The sequence below is a fragment of the Pelophylax lessonae genome, assembly GCF_965119305.1.
Source record: "Pelophylax lessonae genome assembly, chromosome: 7".
NCBI lineage: Eukaryota > Metazoa > Chordata > Amphibia > Anura > Ranidae > Pelophylax > Pelophylax lessonae.
Window position 1 is genome coordinate 30,996,157 of NC_138774.1, and position 26,676 is coordinate 31,022,832.

Here is a 26,676-nt window from a genome sequence, read left to right on the forward strand (position 1 = left end):
CCAAGAAAAATTCTACGGTTATTCCCACATGTAGAAATGAGTTGCTGTTACATCATTTCTTCCAGTAATCATATAATAGCCAGCCCCTGCCAGCCAACCATAAAAAGGGAAGGAGAAGAGGAAGCAGAGCTGTCTGACAATTCCAGGAGAGGTAAGTGACACCGGCCAAGACTGGCAGATTATCTTTACATTTATAAACCCCTGCAGAGTATCGCAGCCTCCATAGACACCTTTTATATAAAGGGCGGCTTTGTTTTATACATTTATACTTTTTTGTCTAACTTAACCACTTCAGCCCGGAAGGATTTACCCCCTTAATGACCAGGCCATTTTTTGCGATTCGGCACTGCGTTACTTTAACTGACAATTGCACGGTCGTGCGAGGCTGTACCCAAATAAAATGGATAAAATAGAGCTTTCTTTTGGTGGTATTTGATCATCTGTGCGATTTTTATTTTTTACGCTATAAAAAAAAAAGAGCGACAATTTTGAAAAAAAAAAAAAAAAACAATATTTTTCACATTCCGCTATAGGACATCATTTTTTAACATTTTAGGCCAAATTGTTTTCTGCTACATATTTTTAGTAAAAAAAATCGCAATAAGCGTATTTTGATTGGTTTGCGCAAAAGTTATCGCGTCTACTAACTACGGGAAAGATTTATGCCCTTTTTATTGTTTTTTTTTTTTTTTACTAGTAATGGCGGCGATCTTTTGCGGGACTGCGACATTGCGGCGGACAGATCGGACCCCTAACTGACATTTTTGACACTTTTGGGGGGACCAGTGACATTACTACAGTAATCAGTGCTAAAAATATGCACTGTTACTGTACTAATAACACTGGCAGGGAAGGGGTTAACATTGTGGGTGATCAAGGGGTTAAATGTGAGCCTAGGGGAGTGATTCTAACTGTGGGGGGGCGTGGCTTCTGTAATGATCATAGAGACATGTGATCCTATATAGAAGGATCACAGGGGCTCTGTGATCATTGCAGGGAGAAGGACGGTTGGCTGTGTTTACAACAGCCGACCATCCTTCTCTCTCAGCGGGGAGCGACCACGGGTGTCAGGTGGCAATCGGAGCTGCCTCCCCCCTGCATTGGCTTTCCCGCTGACGAGCGGGGGCGGGAGCGCGCCGCTGGCGGTGCGCGCGTGCCCCCTACTAGCCTCCCGAGAGTGAGCGCCGTACATGTATGGCGATTTGCCTGGGAGTGGCTGCCTGCCGCAGTAAATCTGTGGCAGGCAGTCGTAAAGTGGTTAAAGAGGTTGTAAACCTCAGAAAAAAAAAGAAAACCTGTAAGACAAAGGCATAATGTGCTAGTATTCATTGCACACTAGCTCATTATGAAATGCTTACCTTAGAACAAAGCCCCCGCAGTGCGGCCCGCTCACTGGTGACACGGCCGACATATTCAGCCGTCTTTCTTTCCGGGTTTGCATCCTCCGACCATCTGATTGGCCGGAGCCGCAATGACGTCACTCCTGCGCATGCGCACAGGACCACCGATTACGGCACAGGTGGCCATTCCTTCAGAGCGCATGTGCCAGTGATGGCTTCATGCAAAGTAAATATCTCCTGGTGCATGTTTAAGAGATATTTACAGTACCTATGGGTAAGGTTTATCTATAGGTACAAGTTACAGAGGAAGCTTTACTTCCTGTTTAACCACTTAAGCCCCGGAAGATTTTACCCCCTTTCTGACCAGGGCCTATTTTGCGATTCGGCACTGCGTGACTTTAACGGACAATTGTGCAGTCGTGCAACGCTGTACCTAAACGAATTTGGCGTCCTTTTTTTCCCACAAACAGAGCTTTCTTTTGGTGGTATTTGATCACCTGTGCGATTTTTTGATCATGCGCTATAAACAAAAAAAGAGCGACAATTTTGCAAAAATAACAATATTTTTCACATTTTTTTTATATGAAATTCCCCCCAAAAAAATGTAAAAATCAAAATGTTTAAACATTTTAGGCCAATTTGTTTTATGCTACATATGTTTAGTAAAAAAAAAAATCGCAAAAAGCGTATTTTGATTGGTTTGCGCAAAAGTTATTGCGTTTACTAACCAAGGTAAAGATTTTTGTCATTTTTGTTGTTTTTTTTTCAACGAGTAATGGCAGCGATCTGCGTTTTTTTTTTTTTTTTGCGGGACAGCGACATTGCGGCGGACAGATCGGACCCTTGACTGACATTTTTGACACTTTTGGGGTTACCAGTGACATTACTGCAGTAATCAGTGCTATATATATATGCACTGTTACTGTAAAATGACACTGGCAGTGAAGGGGTTAACTTTATTTGAGAGGGAGGGGCTGTGTGTGTCCCTAGGGGCGTGATTCTAACTGTGATTGGCTGTGGCTTGAGCTGTAGGAACAGTGATCAACGGTCCTACATAGTAGAACCGTATGATCACTGTTTCTACACAGGGAAGAATGACAGGCGGCTTGTTTACACTAGCCGCCTGCCTTTCTCCCTCTCCACCGACGATTGCCGAGTGACCGGCGGACATCGGGTCCGCCGGTCCCAAGTGCGGGGGGGTCCGTGGCCGCGTGGGAGCGGGAGCGTGCCTCCGGCGGCGCACGCTCGCTCCCCAGAGCCTCACAGGCTAGTGACGTACCCATACGTCACTTTGCCTGTGAGGGGCTGACCGCCGCAGTATATGTACTTGCGGCGGTCGGCAAGTGGTTAAAAAAAAAAAGAAAAAAGGAAAACAGTTTAAATAATGTTTTTTTATATCTATACAAAATGTTTTGCCTTTCATTTCTATGTTAAAGTGAATGGCTTGTTTTACAAGGTGATCGTTAACAATCACTTTAATATCCATCAAAATCAATTAGTATTATGATGGCATTTTAAGGGTTTTAAACTTTAATAATAATATTTAGTACAAATGTGTCTTGAGGATTTCCAAGTAGCGATGGTAAAGCTCCAATGTAAAATATAGTTTCGTTCTACTGACTGTAGGGTTCAGCTGATGAGATTCAAATTTTTTATTCCTCCATATTCTGACCTCACATGTTACAATCTTAAGCTAGCTATACACTAGTAGATGTTCTAACGAGCAATCGTACGAAAATTCTCATTACAACAGCCTACGTTGCCGATCGAGTGGGGAAAATCTGACAGGGTGGTTATAGAGAAGTCAACCGGTAGATCAACTTCTGTCCAACCACAGTGGTCATTCACGGATCGAAATTCAACTGAACTGGCTGTATATAGCTGGCGTTTCATTTTCAGGTGTTTTTATGGGTGTTTTTCAACCGTTTTTTTTTGCAGGTGTTTGGAGGAAGGCATTGACATCTGACCAAAAACGCTTGTAATCTGCCCAAAAAGAAGCTTGTGTACTTCTATTGAGCTTCAGGCATTTTGCTTCAGGTGACTAAACGCTCAGATGTGGGGCCATTGAAATAAATTTTGCTTGTTGGGTGTTTTGGAACTTCAGAGCTGAGCGTTTTACGAGCTGAAAAATGTGAACAGGGCCTTAGACAGGTTCTCATACAAATTTTTTTTTTATATATATATACAGTGGTGGCTGGTGCTCAAAATTTTTGGGGGGGCGCAAACAGAAAAATGTAATAGGCATTGCTTTGCGGCAAAAAAGCTGTAAAAAATTGTGTGACTTTGAGGTCACAAAAGTGTGAAAGGGGCCTTCAGTAATTAAGGCATAGCGTGCCCCCTTTCAATGCACAGAGACCAGTGTCCCCCCTTTCAATGCACAGGGACCAGCGTGACCCCTTTCAATGCACAGGGAGCAGCGTGCCCCCTTTCAATGCACAGGGACCTGCATGCCCCCTTTCAATGCACAGGGACCAGCGTGCCCCCTTTCAATGCACAGAGACCAGTGTCCCCCCTTTCAATGCACAGGGACCAGCGTGACCCCTTTCAATGCACAGGGAGCAGCGTGCCCCCTTTCAATGCACAGGGACCTGCATGCCCCCTTTCAATGCACAGGGACCAGCGTGCCCCCTTTCAATGCACAGAGACCAGCGTGCCCCATTTCAATGCACAGAGATCAGCGTGCCCCCTTTGAATGCAGTGACCAGTGTGCCCCCTTTCAATGCAGAGATCACCATGCCCCCTTTCAATGCAGAGATGCCAGCGTGCCCCCTTTCAATGCAGAGATGCCAGTGTGCCCCCTTTCAATGCACAGAGACCAGCGTGCCCCCTTTCAATGCAGAGATGCCAGCGGGCCCCCTTTCAATGCAGAGATGCCAGCTTGCCCCCTTTCAATGCAGAGATGCCAGCGTGCCCCCATTCAATGCAGAGATGCCAGCGTGCCCCCTTTCAATGCAGAGATACCAGCATGCCCCCTTTCAATGCAGAGATGCCAGCGTGCCCCCCTTTCAATGCAGAGATGCCAGCGTGCCCCCCTTTCAATGCAGAGATGCCAGCGCGCCCCCTTTCAATGCAGAGATGCCAGCGTGCCCCCTTTCAATGAAGAGTGAACAGCATGCCAAGCCCCTCCCCCCCGAGACCAGTGCACTTACCTGTAGCGGCGGCTTCTCTTCAGTCCCCCGGCGTCTCCTCGAGTCCTCAGTCCTCCCGCCTCCTCCTCGGCCAATGGCATGGGGTTTGCCTTTCGGCCAATCAGGAAGCGCGTATCGGACCCGCTTCTTGATTGGCCAGGAGGAGGATCCATGTGACAATAGCAAATTTTAATTCGCTATTGTCACACACTGGGTGGGCACAATGGGTGGACTTCATTCTGCTTCAAGTGGTTGTAGTGGGATGATATGCAGCTGCAGGCTTCACCCCGGTACCGTTTTTTAGAGTTGACGGTCGGTTTTCTAGTAATAACATCCGATGCGGCTAAGCAGCAGGGGGGAGACCCGGAATCAGCTTTGATCGGGTCTCTGAAGTAGTAGCCCGGAAGCGACGTCAAAACCTAATTTACGGTTTACTTAAAGCGGAGTTCCACCCAAAAGTGGAACTTCCGCTTTAGGGAGTCCTGACCCCCCGACATGCCACATTTGGCATGTCATTTTTTGGGGGGGGGGGAGCGGGTACCTAATTTTGACAGGTACCCGCTCCCACTTCCGCTCGGAGCGCCGCGGCGCCCTGAGCGGAAGTTCTCCTCTCCCCCTCCCTCCCTGCAATCTTCTGGGACACGTCAGAGGTCCCAGAAGATTGCCGGCCAATCACGGCGCGCAGCACAACTCGCGCATGCGCAGTGGGTACCCGGCTGTGAAGCCGCAAACTGTAACAGCTGGGTGCCCACAGCAGTGATGCCGGCGCCGAGGGAGAGGATCGAGGCTTCGGGCGGCCGCATCGCTGGACCGTTGGACAGGTGAGTAAATGGCTGGAACTCCGCTTTAAGTATTAAGGCACCAGTTTTAAAAAGTTGAAACTATTGAAAAACGCCGATCTGGGCCTTTTAAATCCTTTCAAGTGCAGAGGAGGGGTTTGGGGTCTTATAGACCTCAAATCCTTCCATAAAGAGTACTTGTCACTGCCTATTACTGTCCCAAGGGATTATAGTTACATAGTTAGTCAGGTTGAAAAAAGACACAAGTTCATCTGGCTCAACCAATAAAAAAAACAAAAAAAAACAAACAGTATAGAAAACCCAACCATACAATCCCATATACACAATCCTATACCCGCAGTTGATCCAGAGGAAGGCGAAAAACCCCAACCAAGCCTGATCCAAGCAGGGGAAAAAAATGACTTCCTGATTCCCCGAGAGGCAATCGGATATTCCCTGGATCAACTTTACCTATAAATATTAGTACCCCGTTATTTTATGTACACCTAGGAAGAATCCAGGTCTTTTTTAAAGCAATCTAGTGAGCTAGCCAGAACCACCTCTGGAGGGAGTCTATTCCACATTTTCACAGCTCATACTGTGAAGAAACCTTTCCGTATTTGGAGACAAAATCTATTTTCCTCTAGACATAAAGAGTGCCCCCTTGTCCTCTGTGTTGACCTTAAAGTGAATAACTCAACGCCAAGTTCACTATATGGACCCCTTATGTATTTATACATGTTCATCATATCCCCCTTAATCTCCTCTTAAGAGAGAATAAATTCAGTTCCTCTAATCTTTCCTCATAGCTGAGCTCCTCCAAGCCTCTTATCAGTTTGGTTGCCCTTCTCTGCACTTTCTCCACTTCTCTGATATCCTTTTTAAAAACTGGAACCCAAAACTGAACCGCATATTCCAGATGAAGTCTTACTAATGATTTGTACAGGGGCAAAATTACATCTCTCTCTCTGGAGTCCATACCCCTCCTAATACAAGAAAGGTCTTTGCTTGCTTTGGAAACCGAAGCTTGGCATTGCACGCTATTATTAAGCTTATGATCTACCAGAACACCCAGATCCTTCTCCGCTATGGATTCCCCCAGTTCTACTCCCCCCTAGTATGTATGATGCATGCATATTCTTAGCCCCCAAGTGCAAAACTTTACATTTATCAACATTAAACCTCATTTGCCACATAGTTGCCCAATGAAACAGTGCATTGAGGTTAGCTTGTAAGTTGCTGACATTCCATGTGATCAAAAAAAAAAAAAAAAAAAAAACATTTATGGGAAAGTGTAAAAATAAAAAGTAAAATAAAATAAATAATTAAAAAAAATGTAAAGCGCCCCATCCCTCCGTGCTCGTGCGCAGAAGCGAACACATACGTAAGTCTCGCCCGCAAACGTAAACAGTGTTCTTCTAACCACACATGTGAGGTATCGCTACATTAGTTAGAGTGAGAGCAATAATTCTAGCACAATATCTCCTCTGTAGCTCTAAACTAAAAAATTTTAAAGCGTCCCCTATGGAGATTTTAAAATACATTCATTTATTGCCATTCCGCGAGCCTGCACAATTTTAAAGCATGACATGTTAGGAATCTATTTAATTGGTGTAACATCATCTTTCACATTATACAAAAAAAAAAAAATGGGCTAACTTCACTGTTTTGTTTCTTTCTTAATTCATGAAAGAGTATTTTTTCCCAAAAAAAATAAATAAATTGCGCAACTAAAGTGTGACATAAAATATAGCAGAAACCGCCATTTTATTCTCTAGGGTCTCTGCTAAATATATATATATAATGTTTGGGGGTTATAAGTAAATTTCTAGCAAAAAATACTGATTTTAACTTGTGAGCAACAAATGTCAGAAAAAGGCCTGGTCTTCAAGTGGTTAAGCAGGCTCCCTCCAGGGTTAATACTGGTCCCCCTCAGCCTCCTCTCTAAGCTTTGACTGCTCCACCATATTCAATGCAGGGTCATTAGCCATGCATTGTATGTGATGATGCAGAGGGACCACCCACAGACCAAAACTTCGGGGAGAAGAGGGCAGCACCAGAGCTGCCGACTGTGGGAGATTGGGTAAGAATTATTCCCTGTTCCTGCACACCTAGACATAATGAGCATTTAACCCTTGGGTTGGGCAGGGGTATGAGGGTAGATTTTTTTCTAATTCTTGGAATTGCTGAAATGCTCATTAAGTCTAGGGGTAGAAAAAAAAGCTGCAATACTTACCTTATTCTTCACTCGGGCTCCTCCTTGCTGTGCGCATTACGACAGACACACTGGTCTGAGCCATAGCGGCTCGTAGTTCATGCTGACAGGACACCGGGCAGCCACCTGGATCGTGATCCTATCTCCATCTGGATCTTACGGAGGCAAGACAGGAGAGTGGCCAAAAGACCTTTCATGTGCGATTTCCATTTTGCACCAAATGTGAGCGTACTGGATGGAGTGTGTGACGGTACTCACCGTCACTGGGAGTGATAATGATTTGAATTGCTTCAAGTAGGACAGTAATATTTGTCAACCATGTATCTCGAGAAATATGTGAGGAATTTTCCTGTTTGATTCTGAACATGTTCATTGAAAGAGCTAATGGCTTCTGTTCCATGTCCTTTAATGTCAGAGACAGGCTTTCCCTATTGTTTCTGTATTGAGATAATGTGTATTGTGTTAAGTCTGCCTGTCCCATTGTTAAATGTTAATGACCTCACATTGTTCTGTCCAGATGGCCAGATAATTAGTTCAGGTTAAATATGTTTCTGTATACAATTTACTCTGCATATGATAATGTAATCAGGCAGAGGGGAGGGATTGTGTACACTGTATGGGAGTGACTGAGTGTAAAACTCTGTTTTTATTGGATTGTGAATTTCATGTCCTGTTCCCCACAAGGTCCACCTGAGCGGTAACCTTGTGGGGGAAAACTGTATAAAAGAGCAGCTGTACCATTAAACCTAGAGTTATACTTCACCCTCAATCTAGAGTCCTGTCTCTTATTGGGGGAATCTGGTACAAGGGATTGCTATGCTCTTCATACTCCCTTGAATAATCAGTAAGCTCCTGTAAGAACTTGTTCCTGTTCCACTCTCTGGGGAAAGAGAGGTTCACCCACTGGAACTTGGAGCCTTGTCGTAGGTCCAGGGTGGGTAGGAGACAGCAAGACCCCAACCAAGCTGCGGCGGTTCCTGGGGTCTGCGGTGGCTATGGTCTCTGGTGGAGTGCTTGGAGCCCTCGGGAAGCACTAGGAGCATCCGCCAACAGAGGTACCCAGTCGGGATGCCAGTTGATCCGTTACAGAGTGTTTTATTTTTCTAATAAAGCTGTATCACACTAGGGCGGATGTGCCCTTTCTCTTTTGTCTTTGACTGATCCCCTCAAGCCTATTTGGTAGGAGGCTCCGGCTGGTGGTCACACTCTAACATCATCACATGCAATGTAGGTGAGAACGCCAATGGCCCACTCAGCCACATTGGAGAGAAGAGGAGAGCACTGGAACCTGAATCACATCCTGTTCTTCTACACCTAAACTTAAACATTTAACCTTTACAATGTACAGTGAACCTACTACAAAGGTTTTTTTTTTTTTTTTCTCGATTACAGTGTTTGGCTTTACCCACCCCAATACCATGTAAAAAATCTACTTTTTTTTTGCTAGAAAATTACTTAGAACCCCTAAACATGATATATTTTTTTTAAGCAAAAACCCTAGAGAATAAAATGGTGGGTGTTGCAATGTTTATGTCACATGGTATTTGTGCAGCATTTTATTAACGCAATTTATTTGGAAAAAATACACATGGATCAATTTTAGTGCACACAAACACAATATGATACCACTTTGTTTAGTAAAATATAAAAGATGATGTTACACTGAGTACAGGATATAAACAAGTCACGCTTTAAAATTGCGAACGCTCATGGAATGGTAACAAACTATAGTACTCTAAATTGTCCATAGGTGACGCTTTAAAAGCCTTTTCAGGTTACCAATTTACATTTACACGTGAGGTCTGGTGCTAGAATTATTGCTCTGACGTTCGCAGTGATACCTCACATGTGTGGTGTGATCACTGTTTACATATGCATGCGGGACCGACGTGTGCGTTCCCCACTGTGTGTGAGCAAGTGTGATGGGGTTCTTTTTTAAACTATTTTATTATTATTTTTATTTTTACAGTGTTTCTTTAAAAAAAAAAAAAAAAAAACTTTTTTTGATCACTTTTACTGCTTTCAAATGGAATGTAAACATCCCTTTTAACAGCATTGAGAGATACTCTTTATGGAGAGATCTGGGGTCCGTTAGACCCCCCCCTCCTATCTCTCATTTGGGCTCCAATTCCAGTCTGTTTGGCTGCTTCACTTTCCGCTTGGTGGCCAGTAAACAAAGAGCCGGCACTGGAACCGACAAAATAGTCATGAGGTTCTGAGGTCACACAGTGGAAGGAAGAGCTTGAGTTCCACTCACTGTGGGGTCAGAGCTGGATGCCGCAGGCCGCATCGTTACTGGGATTTCCAATCACTTGGGAGAACTCGGTAAAGGTGGCGTAACCTGTAAAAGCATTCCATTGGCTGCCCAGCCGCTTGGAGTACTTTTACCTAAGAGAGAACCGGCGGCACTAAAAATTGATCTCGGGATCATGGTTGTAGCCTCAACCATGATCCCGGTATAACCGCTTCCCTACCGTGACGTATATATATTAAGGCTGGTAGGTTAATGGGTAATGTAAAGAGCTTGAATAATCTCAGCTACACACAATACTCAGTGTCACGATCAGGGGTCGGGTCAGGCTCGAAGACCAGTAGCTATAGCAGCTCACACAGGAACCAGCAGGATAGGAACACAGGCAGGTCACTAGGGCTGCTGAATATAATCGCCGAATCGATGCATCGCGATGCGACCCTTCGCGATTCTGCATCGATTCGGGGTGGTTGAATAATCGATTCCCTAATGACATCACTTCCGGGGGCGGGGACAGAAGTGACATGGCGGCGCTGGCCGGGCTTGTGGGATACGGAGCTCCTCCTCCTGGCGTGGGAGAGGAGAGGAGGAGAGCGAAGTTATCAGTGCTCTCTCTGGCCCCGGGATACACACGGCACGCCCACTTAGCACGCTGCTGCCCGACCGCCCGCTCTGACAGCCCGGCCGCCCGAAGGCGCGGCCTTCCCAGCTCGGTACACTTCTGGTAGCGGTGCGGTTCTCGGCAGACAGCCTGAGTTGACCTCAGGGGAGCGAGGAGGCCCTGCTTTCCTCCTGTACTGTGCACTGCGCTAGTCCGAGCTCCAAATTCCCGACATGAGGCTCATCACCCAGGACCTGTCCGAGCCCTACTCCATACACCTACCACTACGTCATCCACAACTGGCTGCAGCTCTGCTTCCTGGTAAGTCGTGGCACTACAGGGACCAGCATTCCTCCTTACCAGGGCCTGCTATAATACAACTAGGGGCACTACAGAGCCCAGCATTCCTGCTTACCAGGGCCTGTTATACTACAACTAGGGGGACTACTACAGACTCTGTAGTCCCCCTAGTTGTTGTATAACAGGCCCTGGTAAGGAGGAATTCTGGGCTCTGTAGTGCCCCTAGTTGTAGTACAGTAGGCCCTGGTAAGGAGGAATGCTGGGCTCTGTAGTCCCCCTAGTTGTAGTACAGTAGGCCCTGGTAAGGAGGAATGCTGGGCTCTGTACAGAGCCCAGCATTCCTCCTTACCAGAGCCTGTTATACTACAACTAGGGGGACTACAGAGCCCAGCATTCCTCCTTACCAGAGCCTGCTATACTACAACTAGGGGGACTACAGAGCCCAGAATTCCTCCTTACCAGGGCCTACGGTACTACAACTAGCATCAGGTAACTCTTCTAACCTGATGTGGCCTGCTCTAAAGGGGGATCTATGAGGGGACCTGCTCTACTAAAGGGGGATCTATGGGGGGACCTGCTCTACTAAAGGGGGATCTCTGGGGATGCTGGCCTGCTTTAAAGGGGATCTATGGTGACCCTGCACTAAAGGGGATCTATTCCATTGATCCCCTTTAGAGCAGGGTCCCCATAGATCCCCCCTTAGAGCTCAGTTCCCCTGGATCCCCTTTAGGACAGGCCCAGGCTCCCCATAGATCTCCTTTAGAGCAGGGTCCCCATAGATCCCCCTTTAGAGAAGGGTCCCCATAGATCCGCCTTTAGAGCAGGGTCACCATAGATCCCCCTTTAGAAAAGGGTCCCCATAGTAATCGTGATGCATCGTGATGCATCGCGGAATCGAATCCTAATAACCGTAATCGCATCGAATCGTGAGGTAAGTGAAGATGCGCAGCCCTACAGGTCACCCTGGCAGATGAGGCAGGCTCACCCGAGGTGCGGAATCTAAGTACTAATCGGTGTTCACCAGAGCTCCTGATGATGGAGATTGATTTTGCTGCGTGTTAGTACTAGGTCGCGGTCCTCAGGATTGCCCCACCAGGAGGTGAGCAAGACAGGGTCCAATAGCAAATATAGCAGATAGGGGTCAAGCAGAAGAGTAGTCTAGGAGTAGCCAAAGGTCAGTAACGAGTAGTTGCAGGTTGGGATTAAGCAGAAGCGTAGTCGAGGAACAAGCCAAATGTCGATAACGAATGGTAGCGAAGATATGGACGCAGCAGGAGAGACAAGCGAGAATTGGCTGGTGAAGGCACAATATTCTGGCAAACAGGAAGTGCAGAGACATGGCTTAAATCAGGAAGTTCATGGGAGCAAAGGGTTCAAGGTTCAAGGCAATTAAGATTCAAGGCAGGATCATTCAAGGATTTGTCCAGGGATCTGTCTAGCATTCCAGGTGGCTCAGTAAGTAGAGTCATTGCCAGTCATGGTGGTGGTCCCAGGTTTAAATCTGGGTCCTGATGCTCAGACTGCTTTTCAGATGGGAAATAGAGCCTGCTGCCCAAGTGAATAAGCCCTTAGAGACCAGAACCATTGTTTCACTGTAAATACTAAAGTTTTGTATTTGTTCGTCTTGTTGTGTAGGGGTTTGAATGTATTGTTAATGGCCCTTTCCTCTTACAGGGTATTGCATCTCTGTGTCTTGGTGTCACCATGACCCGTTGGCTCATCCTTCTGACGGTGCTCTTCACAACTATACATGCTCAACGTAAGTGATCAGTAGTTTCCCTTATTTTAGACCCTGCACAAATGGCCAACTTGTCTCCTGGCTCTCATTCTCACCTTCTTCAACAATAACATTTGAGGTATCAGAGAGAGAGATGCAATACCAGACCTGAGTTCCATTGAGAAAGACGTAGTGCAAGACTTTGTACCGTGAAAGTAAGATACCGGTTGCTGTGATATTTGGATAGTATCACTGCAACCAGTATATTTTGTAGATAGCTTTGGCAAACAAAATAAAATGTGACGGATAAACCTTTTCTGTCATGGAGAGCGAACAGAATAAAAATCTAAATCAAATCAATATGTGGTGTGACAACCCTTTGGCTTCCAACCAGCATTAATTCTTCTAGGTAGACTTGCACACTGTTTTTGAAGGAATTCGGCAGGTAGGTTGTTCCAAACATCTTGGAGTATTAACCACAGATCTTGGATGTAGGCTGCCTCAAACCCTTCTATCCCTTCATATAATCCCAGACTTGGCTATGTTTGATAAGGGCACTGTGGGGGGCCAAACCATCACTTCCAGGACTCTTTGTTCTTCTTCAGTGCTCTATTGGAAAACCACATTCGACCTCATGTGACGTTTTTGACCTAGCATGCCCCGGTCGGTGGCAGCTGATGTCATTAGGTGACTCCGCACCTTAGCTATTTGACAAATGTCAGACGGAGGAGCAGGCAGTTGGTGGGAGCTTTCTACGAAGTGGGAGGTTTTTTTTTTTTTTTTCCAGGTCCTGGGGGACATTTTTTTTTTAAATAAAGGAATTGTCAAAAACTTGTGTTGTGTCTTTATTCACTTTTTACACTTTTTTTTGGGGCTCAGGGGGGATTTCAATAAGCCCCCTGCCCGGAGACCCCCACAACCACCACCCGGGGCTGTGGGGAAGAGGCCCTTGTCCCCATCAACAGTTACTTGTGGTAACTAGTTGTGTTTTGCTTCAACTTTCCAAAATGACCTAAACCAGTGTTTCTCAACTCCGGTCTTCAGGGCACACTAACAGGCCAGATTTTAAGTATTACCTTGGGGAGATGCAGACTAGAATACTGCAATCACTGAGCAGCAAATTATATCACCTGTGATGTATTTCAATTTTGTTGCAAACCTGGCCTGTTAGTGTGCCCTGAGGACCGGAGTTGAGAAACACTGACCTAAACTACTGCCAGCTGTAAGGTAATTGGTTGACTGGGATGATGAAGATCTTTTTCTGTGTGCATGTTGTGTAATCTAGGACCTGATTTTGATTATTTAATTTTTAATATCCATTCTATTATTTGCAGGCTGCCCAACTATTATAAGCCGATCACAATGGGGAGGCAGGAACCCCACGTGCAGGTCCAGACTATCCACTCCAGTACCGAACGTCATCATCCACCATACTGAAGGCGCTTTCTGTAACTCACAAGCTACATGCAGCGCTCAAGCCCGGAACATACAGAATTATCACATGAACACCCAAAAATGGTGTGACATTGGTTACAAGTAAGAAACATTGAAAATCTAGATTAATTAAATGACTTAGTTAGTGATAGCAAGGCATTGTACTGAGGTAATTTGACATAGGCAGTGAAATGTATAGTCGGTATTATGTTTTTATGTACAGTATCTCACAAAACACCCCTCACATTTTTGCAAATATTTTATTATATTTTTTATTTTATTATATTTTTTATGTGACAACACTGAAGAAATGACACTTTGCTACAATGTAAAGTAGTGAGTGTACAGCTTGTATAACAGTGTAAATTTGCTGTCCCCTCAAAATAACTCAACACACAGCCATTAATGTCTAAACCGCTGGCCACAAAAGTGAGTACCCAAAACGTCCAAATTGGGCCCAAAGTGACAATGTTTTGTGTGGCCACCAATTATTTTCCAGCATTGCCTTAACCCTCTTGGGCATGAAGTTCACCACAGCTTAACAGGTTTCCACTGGATTCCTCTTCCCCTCATCTATGAAGACATCACGGAGCTGGTGAATGTTAGAGACCTTGCGCTCCTCCACATTCCATTTCAATTTCAGGATGCCACACAGATGCTTAATAGGGTTTAAGTCTGGAGACATGCTTGGCCAGTCCATCACCTTTACCCTCAGCTTCTTTTGTAAGGCAGTGGTCGTCTTGGAGGTATGTTTGGGGTTGTTATCATGTTGGAATACTGCCCTGCGGCCCTGTCTCCGAAGGGAGGGGGCATGATGTTTCAGTATGTCATAGTACATGTTTCCACTTATGGTTCCCTCAATGAACTGTAGCTCCCCAGTGCCAGCAGCACTGATGCAGCGCCAGACCATGACACTCCCACCACCATTCTTGACTGTAGGCAAGACACACTTGTCTTTGTACTCCTCACCTGGTTGCTGCTAAACACGCTTGACACCATCTGTACCAAATAAGTTTATATTGGTCTCATCTGACCACAGGACATGGTTTCAGTAACCAATGTCCCTAGTCTACTTGTCTTCAGCAAACTGAGAGCTTTCTAGTGCATCATCTTTAGAAGAGGCTTCTTCTGGGATGACAGCCATGCAGACCAATTTGATGCAGTGTGCGACGTATGGTCTGAGCACTGACAGACTGACCCCCCACCCCTTCAATCTCTGAAAGATGCTGGCAGCACTCATACATTTATTTCCCAAAGACAACCTCTGGATATGACGCTGAGCATGTGCACTCATTTTCTTTGGTCGACCATGGCGAGGCCTGTTCTGAGTGGAACCTGTCCTGTTAAACCACTGTATGGTCTTGGCCACCGTGCTGCAGCTCAGTTTCAGGGTCTTGGCAATGTTCTTATAGCCTAGGCCATCTTTATGTAGAGCAACAATTCTTTTTTTCAGATTCTTAGAGAGTTCTTTACCATGAGGTGCCATGTTGAACTTTCAGTGAACAGTATGAGAGAGTGAAGGCGATAACACCCAAATTTAACACACCCGCTCCCCATTCACACCTGAGACCTTGTAACACTAACGAATCACATGACCCCGGGGAGGGAAAATGGCTAATTGGGCCCAATTTGGACATTTTTACTTTGGGATGTACTCACTTTTGATGCCAGCAGTTTAGACATTAATGGCTGTGTGTTGAGTTATTTTGAGGGGACAGCAAATTTACACTGTTATACAAGCTGTACACTCACTACTTTACATTGTAGCAAAGTGTCATTTCTTCAGTATTGTCATATGAAAACATATGATAAATTATTTACAAAAATGTGAGGGGTGTACTCACTTTTGTGAGATACTGTAATGTGTGGACTAAAAACTCCCTAAAGCAATTTAAAGGAAAAATTTAATTTAGACTTGAGTAAAGTGGGGAAGTGTGAGAACTACTGTTGGGGTTCTTTTGCTGTTGTGTCCTCAACAGTGTTGCCAACTGTCAGTATTTTTACTGGCAGCCAGTAAAAAATGGGCGCTTTTCTTCTGACAGTAAATGCCAGTCACAGGAAAAGGTCGCCAGTAAAAAATATGACTGCGACAGCTGGCCAGGACCATCCGAGTGCTTGCTACAGTCTGTTTGGACGGTGCCAGTGGGGGGCAGGTCTGGCGCAGACTGGTGCGCAGTCATGTTGGAACAGGAAGGGGCTGTCCCCAAACTGTTCCCACAAAGTAGGAAGCATGAAATTGTCCAAAATGTCTTGGTATGCTGACACCTTAAGAGTTCCCTTCACTGGAACCAAGGGCGCCAAGCCCAACCCCTGAAAAACAACCCCACACCATAATCCCCCCTCCACCAAATGATTTGGACCAGTGCACAAAGCAAGGTCCATAAAGACATGGATGAGCGAGTTTGGGGTGGAGGAACTTGACTGGCCTGCACAGAGTTCTGACCTCACCCCGACAGAACACCTTTGGGATGAATTAGAGCGGAGACTGTGAGCCAGACCTTCTCGTCCAAATGCGCTTCTGGAAGAATGGTCAAACATTCCCATAGACACTCCTAAACCTTGTGGAAAGCCTTCCCAGAAGAGTTGAAGCTGTTATAGCTGCAAAGGCCCTACGGACTAAGACTGGGATGCCATTACAGTTCATGTGTGTGTAACGGCAAGCGTCCCAATACTTTTGGTAACATAGTGTATGTTTTTTGCCTTTAAAATCGACCTTAAATCACATTGCTAATTGCATATTGTATTGCTTGTAGCCTAAATACTAAAAATTGCTCTTAAAACTGTAATTTTGTAACTTTTGGAAATGCCAGTAAAAACATGGCTGTGCCAGTAAATTTTGGTTGTCATGTCAGTAAATTTCAATCTGGTAGGATGGCAACACTACCCCATAAGGACATCTTGTTTCTATGTCACTAACTAATGTCACTAGGACAGGATACACGAGGAAATCAAAAATGTTACAGTTGTCAAAGAACAGGGGGCTAAGGCTTTGTTCACATATTGGCATCCTGGATCACGGGCAGAATCCCCACAGTTCTGACTGTGAATTCAAATCACGGCAAATCGCGGGATGCCCGGGCGATTCCCGTCACTTCCAATGGCACCCCAAACACGGTCCAATTTTGCCGCGACTATCACCCAACGAATCGTGGTAAAATCATGCAAACAGAATCGCGGGGTGCCTGTACAAGAACTTCTTTTGGACAACAGGCATCCCGCGATTGCATGATTTTACAGTGATTCGTCGGGCGACAATCGCGACAAAATCGCGCCGCATTTGGGGTGCCACTGGAAGTGACAGGAAACACGAAGGCGTCCCGCGATTTGCTGTGATTTGGAATTGCGGGCAAAATTGTGGTGATTCTACCTGCAATCCGGGACGCCAATATGTGAACGGAGCCTAAACGAAATCTTCTGATGGGGAACCATATACCTGTGTCAAGCATAAAAGACACAGGCATATGGGAGACACAAGGATATGGGAGATTTCCTCCCGCATTCTAATGTGTCTCTGGAACAGGAAGTGGGAGATCTTCCCACTGTGGACCCAGACAGCAAAAAAAAAAAAAAAACCTTAAACACGAAGAACAAACGGGGTGCTGAATTCAGATTTTGGTAAAGTGGTAATAAAGGTTCAGGTTTTTTTAAAGAAAAAATACCAAACATGTCATACTTACCTGCTCCAGTCAGTGGTTTTGCACAGACAAGCCCCAATCCTCCTCTTCTCGGGTCCCCGGCTGGTGCTCCTGGCTCCTCCCCCTTGACCAGTGCCCCTAATAGCAAGCCGCTTGCTATGGGGGCACTGGTGCATGCTTGCTCTCCAGCTCTGCTCTATGCATCTAAGAGACACATTGAGCCAGTGCTCTGCCCCTCCCCCTTGCTCTCTCCTCATTGTTGCACTGGCTGTGATTGGCAGCAGTGGGAACCAATGGCTCCCAAGGCTGTCTCAGCCAATGAGTAGAGGAAGTCCCGGACAGGCTCTTGTGCACATCACTGAATCAAGAGGGGGGCTCAGGTAAGTATTAGAGGGGGGGGGGGGCTGTGGGGAAGGGCAACAAGGAATTAAAAACATATTATTTCTGATAGAAAGATTGGAGTGTTTCAGATTAATACTGTAAAGGGGCTGAGAAGCTCTGCCATTACCTATTACATGGGTTCATTTTAAGCAGTTGGTTTTTTCACAGTGGTAGATGGGTGAGAAAAAGCTGCTGGAGACGATTATTTGTGGAGTAATCATTTGATAACAGGAAATCTTTCAATATTTCTTACACAGCTTCCTTGTTGGGGAAGATGGAAGAATTTACGAAGGTCGTGGTTGGACAACTCTTGGAGCTCATGCCAGATCCTATAACCACTTATCCATTGGTATCAGTTTCATTGGATCCTTCACCAGTAAGTTATTGTGGGGGTATTGTAAGAAGACCAAAGTAAGAAGGGGAAAGATATAATAGCTCAAATGATTTGTATAGGCATGACCCATATTTATTCCCCAAACCACCCTCTCCCCCACTAGATCAGCGGTCGCCAACCACTGATGGTTCATGAGAAAAATTTGGGGGTCCCCAGGGGTCCTGCCACAAATCAACAATGTGGTGTATGTATACTAGGGATCGACCGATTATCGGCAAAGCAAATATATCAGAGGCCGATATGCACTTTCCCCGATATGTCGGAATCAGCCCCTGAGGTTACCAATATTGCCGATATTTCGGGAAAGTGCTTGTACTGGAGTGATGCCTGCAGCTAGAGGCATCACCCCGGTACCGACGTCCATAGCCGACGGTCGGCTGTCTTGTAATGACAACCGATGCAGCTGAGAAGCCGCTCGGCTGTTATTACAAAGAGTGGGAGGGGACATCCCCCCCCCCCGGCGCCTTCCGCGACTCGCCCGGTGGGACGGGAGACCCGGGCAACCAGCCTGCACGGCCGCTGAAGACCCAATCAAAGCCACATTCAGCTCTGATCGGGTCTCCATGTAAAACCCGGAAGTGATGTCATGACATCACTTCTGGGTACTCGGCGCCAGATTAAAGAAAATTACAGCATTCAAAACAGCCAAACTTGGCGTTTTGAATGCTTTTAAGTACCTGTCAAGTGCTAAAAATAAAAACATTTTTTTTTTAAAATGTATGAAAATATCGGCCGATACCGATATGCATTGGCCAAAATATCGGTATCGGCAACGAAAAACCGATATCGGTCAATCACTAATGTATACGACCAAATGTTGTTTCCAGTGTTGTTCTCAATGCGCGCTGACAGTCAATACTGTCAATGCGCATTGATACCCAATGCCTCCTCTGTAGTTCTGGCTCAGAGGGAGGCGTCAGGAGTAGTGCAGAGAGTGGGAGGTGAAGAAGGAGGGGGCTTTTAATGGCAGTGCTGATCACAGAATGTGGGAGGGAGAACAGAGCCTAAGAAAATGGCTGGATAAGGAGGCGAGATCCAATGATGAGTCTGTGCAAGGCAGCAGTGTGATGCAGAGTGCAGGGGGGGGGGGGGGGTTAGTGAGCCAGGGCATTGTGTGTAAAGGGAAGCAGTGTGATCCTGAGGAAGGGTGGCAGAGAGCCAGAGCATTGTGTGTATAAGGCATGAAAAATTCCTGTTAGTGGTCCACGAGATTTAAAATTGTTAGTTTAGTGGTCCGTGAGGTCCGATGAAAGGTTGGCGACCACTGCTCTAGATCAAGTCTCAGCAGTAATGTTTTCTTTTACCTTGTTTCTGAAGCAAGAAACAGCTCCCTGTGACATCTTCTACTGGCTTGCCCATGCAATCGGGTACCATAGAGCTGACTGAGGACCAGATGGTCCCCGGTCATCTCTATGACACTCGGAGGAGGGGCGCAACCTTATGACGTCATGCCCAGCCCTGGCAGTTGTAAACACTGCTGTGTGTTCAGCTGGGAAGCCGAGATTGTTTTTTTTTTTTTTCTTATCACAGGCTTTTTAGCCTAGAGAGATGTGGGGTCCTATAGACCCCAGATCTCTCCATAAAGAGGACATGTCATGCCCTATTCCTATTACAAGTATGTGAAAAGTGTAGCGTGTATTTGTATTCAGCCCCCCTGAGTCAATACTTTGTAGAACTGCCTTTTCCCGCAATTACAGCTGCAAGTCTTTTTGGGGATGTCTCTACCAGCTGTGCACATCTCTGTCAGATTGGATAGAGGGTGTCTGTGAACAGCAATTTTTAAGTCTTGCCACAGATTCTCAATTGGATTTAGGTCTGAACTTTGAATGGGCCATTCTAACACATGAATATGCTTTGATCTAAACCATTCCATTGTAGCTCTGGCTGTATGTTTAGGGTCGTTGTCCTGCTGGAAGGTGAACTTCCACCCCAGTCTCAAGTCTTTTGCAGGCTCTAACAGGTTTTCTTCTAAGATTGTCCTGTATTTGGCTCCATCCATCTTCCCATCAACTTTGACCAGTTTCCCTGTCACTGCTGAAGAAAAGCATCCCCACAACATGATGCTGCCACCACCATGTTTCATGAAGGAGATGGTGTGTTTCAGCATTTTGCTTTTAGGCCAAAATGTTCAATTTTGCTCTCATCTGACCAGAGCACCTTCTTCCACATGTTTGCTATTTCCCCCCACATGGCTTCTTGCAAACTGCAAATGGGACTTCTTATGGCTTTCTTCTTACCACTCTTCCATAAAGGGCAGATTTGTAGAGTGCACAACTAATAGTCATCCTGTGGACAGATTCTCCCACCTGAGTTGTGGATCTCTGCAGCTCCTCCAGAGTTACCATGGGCCTCTTGGCTGCTTCTCTGATGAATGCTCTCCTTGCCCGGCCGGTCAGTTTAGGTGGACGGCCATGTGTTGGTAGGTTTGCAGTTGTGCCATATTCTTTCCATGTTCGGATGATGGATTGAACAGCGCTCCGTGAGATGTTCAAAGCTTGGGATATTTTTTTATAATCTAACCCTGCTTTAAACTTCTCCACAACTTGATCCCTGACCTGTATGCTGTGTTCATTGGCCTTCATGATGCTGTTTGCTCACTAAGGTTCTTTAACAAACCTCTGAGGGCTTCAAAGAACAGCTGTATTTATACTGAGATTAAATTACACACAGGTGGGCTCTATTTACTAATTAGGTGACTTCTGAAGGCAATCGGTTCAATTAGATTTTAGTTTGGAGTATTAGAATAAAGGGGGCTGAATACAAATGCACATCACACTTTTCAGATGTTTATTTATAAAAAAACTTTGAAAACCATTTATCATTTTCCTTCCAATTCACAATTATGTGCCACTTTGTGTTGGTCTATCACATAAAATCCCAATAAAATACTTTAGCACCCTCCTAGGTGCTAGATAGAGTATAGTTTTAAACCCTGTCTGCTTACCAGAGGGATTTCCAGGTAAATCTATATTGTTCTCTGCTTACCAGAGAGCAGGATCCATTAGTGAGGTCTGCTCATTGTGCTCAAGTTCAACTCGTTCTGTCTGCAGAGTGTTTCACACTGGTCCAATAGGGAGGCATATTGGACAGTGGGAGGAAACCTGACAAATGAGTGCTCTGGTGTTTGATACAGCCCTGGTGATTTGGCAGAGGAAAGTGCCTTGGTGCATGCTGGGATACTGTATAAATGCCAGGAGAACATGTACTCGGGGGCTTTCGGCTGGAGAGCGGAGTCCTGGAGGGAGGGGACGGCTGCCTTCTCCTCTGTAGAGGTGCCATGCGGCCTCAGGTAGTCAACCTGAGGGCCTAGAGAGTGCCAGTGAGGAGCTGAACCCAGAGGTCCTGTGAAGCTGACTGAGAGGGGAGACACTGGAGGATCTGATTTGAATACAGAGAGTACAGATCTGCGTCAAGGGGCCTGACCTGAGGGGGGCCACCCCTGCAGTTAGAAGAGTCAGTGGACAGGTGTCAGTAAAGGGGATTCTAGTGAGTGTCCTGAAGATAATGTAGATTTAACAAGTCTATTGCTTTGAAAGAAAAGAGCAAGGAGACTTAACTGTTTCCATACATGTGGCTGTATGGATTAAACAGTGCAGCTGCTCCCACAAGCAACCTGGTGAAGCCAAGTGAGAGTTGTCCTTATCCATTGTGAATAATTACAGTTGGAGTATCCCATTATTCTCTATTCCCATCCAAGTTCCAAAATAAGCACTAAAAACCAAAACCCCTGGACTGTTTATTGAGTGACGAGCCATTGGGAGTAAGAATGAATGTGTGAACTGTTCCCTAAGTGACTGTGTGCTGGTAATCAGAGGAGGCCCAACAAGTCATCACACAGCAAGCCCTACGGGGACAGTGCTACCATACATTTACGTTTTTGGTTGTGAGGTGACAAAATGTGGAAAATTTCAAGGGGTAAGAATACTTTTTCAAGGCACTGTAAGTGGTTTGTCTCCTCCATGTAAACTGATACATTGTGCTGGAGAGACTGAACTTGTGAAATATAACAGACTTCCTGGCTGAATCACGAGCTAAAAATAGAAGAAATCCATCACATCTAAGATTTGGTAAGGTGCAATATAAAAAATGTTTACTTTTGGGTTTAACACAGTTTTAAAGATGCAGAAGATGCTGCCTAATAAAGTCTACACAGATATGAGTACTTGTAGGAGACAGCATTAATTTCACAAACTAAAATATTTTCATCATAGTTTTCTTCAGCTGCATGTTTTCAGTGGCGAAAAGGAAAGGAAAATAAAATCTGAATTAAGCCAAGTGACGAAAAATTTAATTTTTTGTCAACGAAAGGAAACCGAGTGAAAATGTGAGGGAGGGAAGTTTACCCACCTAAACTTCTACTTTCCTCATAGCTCCGCCTGTCTGGTAAAGCCCCAGCCCCCTGGCTCTATCGGCAAGCTGTACTGGCTGAGAGACATGGGCTCCAATCAATCCTTTCCCTTTCCTATGCAGTTCCACACATTACACTTATTCACAATATCTCTTTGGCGCCCTCTGCTGGCCTGTTCTAAATTGGCAGCACAATATTATACCCAGCCTATAATAATAGCACATTAAAATTTAAACATGTATTGCGCTACTGCACTACCACATAAGAATACGTATGGGGCATCTACTAAGCTGCTGAAAGAAAGAAAAAATAGGTTTTTCTTTTTTTTTTTCTTAATATTTAATGTTGGTAATATATTCAGGTAATATGTGCAATGGCGTTACAGCCAATAGAGTTCACAGTTTTTTTTTTGTTTTTTTTTAGTTTCACTTCTGTTTGTCAAAAAGCAATATTTTTGTATGAAACTTGGTTTTATTTATAAAGATGTAATGTGTCTGTAATGCATGTTCAAACCTTAATGCCATAAATAACATTTTATTCGATTTTTCACACCAGGAGTATATCCACTTCTGGACCGGAAGATTTTCCCCCTAATGACCAGGCCATATTTTGTGATTCAGCACTGTGTTATTTTAACGGACAATTGCGTGGTTGTACCCCAATAAAATTGATGTCCTTTTTTTCCCACAAATAGAGCTTTTTTTAGTGGTATTTGATCACTTCTGCGATTTTATTTTTTATAAACAAAAAAATAAAGGCCAATTCTGAAAAAAAAAAAATAATATTTTTCACATTCTGCTTTAAAACATTCCCCCAAAAAAAATTAAAAATCAAAATTTTTTAACATGTTAGGCCAATTCGTTTTCTGCTACATATTTTTGGTTAAAAAAAATCGCAATAAGAGTATTTTAATTGGTTTGCGCAAAAGTTATCGCGTCTACTAACTACCGGAAATATTTATGTCATTTTTATTGTTTTTTTTTATACTAGTAATGAGGGCGATCTGCAATTTTTAGCGGGGCTGCCACATTGCGCTGGACAGATCGGACCCCTAACTGACATTTTTGACACTTTTGGGGGGACCAGTGACATTACTACAGTAATCAATGCTAAAAGATATGCACTGTTACTGTAGTAATGACACTGGCAGGGAAGGGGTTAACACTGTGGGTAATCAAGGGGTTAAATGTGTACCTAGGGGCGTGGTTCTAACTGTATGGGGGTTGGGCTTGTGAAATGATCATAGAGACATGTGATCCTATATAGAAGGATCACAGGAGCTCTGTGATCATTCCAGAGAGAAGAACGGTCGGCTGTGTTTACAACAGCTGCCGGTCCTTCTCTCTCAGCGGGGAGGAATCGCGGTTGTCAGGCGACAATCGGAGCCACCTGCCCCATGCATTGGAGTGCCCGCTGCTGAGTGGGGGCGGGAGCGTGCTACCGGCGGCAGCGTGCTCGCCCCCTAGCTGCAGGTGATCGGGTACCATAGAGCTGACTGAGGACCAGATGATCCCCAGTCATCTCTATGACACTCGGAGGAGGGGTGCAACGTTATGATGTTACGCCCAGCCCTGGCAGTTGTAAACACTGCTGTGTGTTCAGCTGGGAAGCCGACGTAGACCGACGTAGTTTCACGCGGGAGGGCCGCCCTGCCGCAGTAAATCGACAGCGGGCGGTCCGGAAGCTGATATAATGACTTTGGAAATGTATTTATTTATTTGTTTCAGGTACTTATATAGAGCTGTCAATTTATGCAGTGCTTTACATATACATTACACATTCACATCAGTCCCTGCCCTCAAGGAGCTTACAGTCTAAGGTCCCTACTCACATTCATACATACATAGTAGGGGCAATTTTATACAGGATCCAATTAACCTACCAGAAATGCTTAAATAATGCATTACAATTTCCCTAAACCCATTCGATTTTAGTAGACTAAAATAGAACTAAAACTAAAACAATTAAAATGACTAAAACTAAACTGGCATTTGAGTCAAAAGGCTATAACTAAAGCTAAATCGAAATTTGATGTAAAATTTAACACTGGTAGGAGATGACCTACATAGCAAAAGAGTTCTCTAAAGTTGTTTATTTTCTATTTCCTCCACCAATTCATCATTTATTTGTAACTACTCCTCACTATCTTTGTCTCCAAACTGCAGATCGCGCCCCCAACAGTGCAGCCCTGAATGCCGCTAGACAACTTATCGCTTGTGGAGTGCCAAGAAATTTTATCCAAAGCAACTATGTCCTTAAAGGGCACCGAAACGTAAATCCAACGAGCTGCCCAGGAAACGGCCTCTACAGAGTCATTCAAGGATGGCCTCACTTTAGGGCTTGAGACAAATCAAATCAATGCGTCCAATTTACCCAAATTGATTTGCAAGGTTTTGGTAGAGAAGACGTGGCTAAGAAGATAAATCTGCATATGTTTGTGTAAGCTTATTGATTTTCAGCTTTTCTCGCTTGGTTTCTCCTCTTCTGCTCTCCTCTGAAGAAGGTGTAGAGCGGACATCTGGTCTCCTCTTGCCAATTTCACCTCTGTGTTTATGGCAATGGGGCTTTGACCATGTGTGCTCAATTAGAAAAACATTAAAGGAAAGTATCTAGAACTATATTTGATAAAGAACTGCAGAAGGTGGGTGCAATGTGGTAATTACCAGAGATGTATAGTAACTAAGTAGAACTACTTCACTACTGTACTTAAGTACTGAAAGGCGGTATCTGTACTTTCCTAGAGTAGAATTTTTTTCTCCTACTTCCACTTTTACTTCACTACATTTTTTCGATGATTTCAATACTTCTACTCCGATATTTTTTTTTTTGTGCTGCAAAGTTACTCGTTACAATTATAAAAATGACCACTGCCAGTAGATGGCAGGTTTCATGAAGCTCAAAACTTGTGTATTATCAGCGCATAGGAAAACAAATGCTACTGTATGTATAAATAAAAGCTGCATTTGAAATAATAAAAAACAATAGGATGTTCAAACTTTTGACTTCTTTCTTTAATAACTACATAACACAGTACTTGTACTTTTACTTTCAGTACTTGAGTAGCAATTTTTTTTAAAAAAACTACTTGCAATACTTAAGCACAAAAAATGTTGAATACTTTAGTACTTCTACTCAAGTCACTTTTTGATGGAGCACTTCCACTTCTACTCAAGTCACTTTTTGATCGAGCACTTGTACTTTTAGGGCTCTTTCACACGGGCGTTCCTTTTTTTTTGCCCGATCAGGTCCTTTTTTTTTTTTTTTTTGTAACGGACACGGATGACACTTGTGTCATCCGGTCCGTATGTCCGTTTTTCATCCCATCCGTTTGCGGATGAAAAACTGACATAATGCATGTCTATGTAAATACGGATGTCTGCGGATGACACCACTGACATCCGTTTTTGCTTCCGTTCCGTTTTTTGAAAGGAAGAAAAAATAGGGTTCTCCTCCGTTCAAAAAAACTGAACTGACAAAAAACGGATGTCAGAGGATGATCATCCGATGACATCCGTATTTACATAGAGATACATTATGTCCGTTTTTCATCCGCAAACGGATGGGATGAAAAACGGACATACGGAACGCCCGTGTGAAAGAGCCCTAACTCAAGTATGGGTTTCGAGTACTTTATACAACTCTGGTGTTTATGGCAATGGGGCTTTGACCATGCGTGCTCAATTAGGAAAGCATTAAAGGAAATTATCTAGAACTATATTTGAGAGGGAACTGCAGAAGGTGGGTGAAATGTGGTAATTACACTTACCTCTGGTCTGGTTTTGAGATACCGCTCTCTGAAAACTCTAATGGTAGCGCAGCTCTGTCGTGAGCTCATTGTCCAATGAAATTATTTCTATGAAAATGGTCACCTCTATAGATTTCTACTGCAGTGATTCATAACAAGGAACATCAGGAGTGAGCTAATGATATCACTAGAAAACGAAAAGCCTGAACCAACCCAAAAACGTAACCAAGCTGACAATAAAAATACAGTTAGGTTTACAACTGGTTACAACGATCAATATAGGGTCATTTCACATATTGTCAAGAGACATTTCAATATCCTTCATCTTGACAATAGATTGGGTCCTATTTTACCTTCAGTGCCACAGGTTACTTTACAAAAAAAGGCACGCCTGTACTTCCATTAACC

General features: G+C 44.6%; 1 protein-coding gene across 1 annotated transcript; it reads left to right on the forward strand.

Annotated features, from left to right (window-relative positions):
* Positions 1-12,258: 12,258 nt before the first annotated feature.
* LOC309560269 (peptidoglycan recognition protein 1-like) lies at positions 12,259-24,958 on the forward strand. The gene is made up of 4 exons (XM_082263854.1): positions 12,259-12,373; positions 13,666-13,867; positions 18,039-18,157; positions 24,689-24,958. The coding sequence occupies exons 1-4, from the start codon at positions 12,319-12,321 to the stop codon at positions 24,865-24,867; spliced, it is 555 nt and encodes a 184-aa protein (XP_082119980.1). The 5' UTR covers positions 12,259-12,318; the 3' UTR covers positions 24,868-24,958.
* The last annotated feature ends 1,718 nt before the right edge of the window (positions 24,959-26,676 follow it).

Coding starts and splice junctions, on each gene's coding strand:
- LOC309560269 (XM_082263854.1), top strand. CDS start 12,319: ATGACCCGTTGGCTCATCCTTCTGACGGTGCTCTTCACAACTATACAT. Junction 12,374..13,665: donor CACAACTATACATGCTCAAC/GTAAGTGATCAG, acceptor TATTATTTGCAG/GCTGCCCAACTATTATAAGC. Junction 18,158..24,688: donor TTTCATTGGATCCTTCACCA/GTAAGTTATTGT, acceptor TCCAAACTGCAG/ATCGCGCCCCCAACAGTGCA.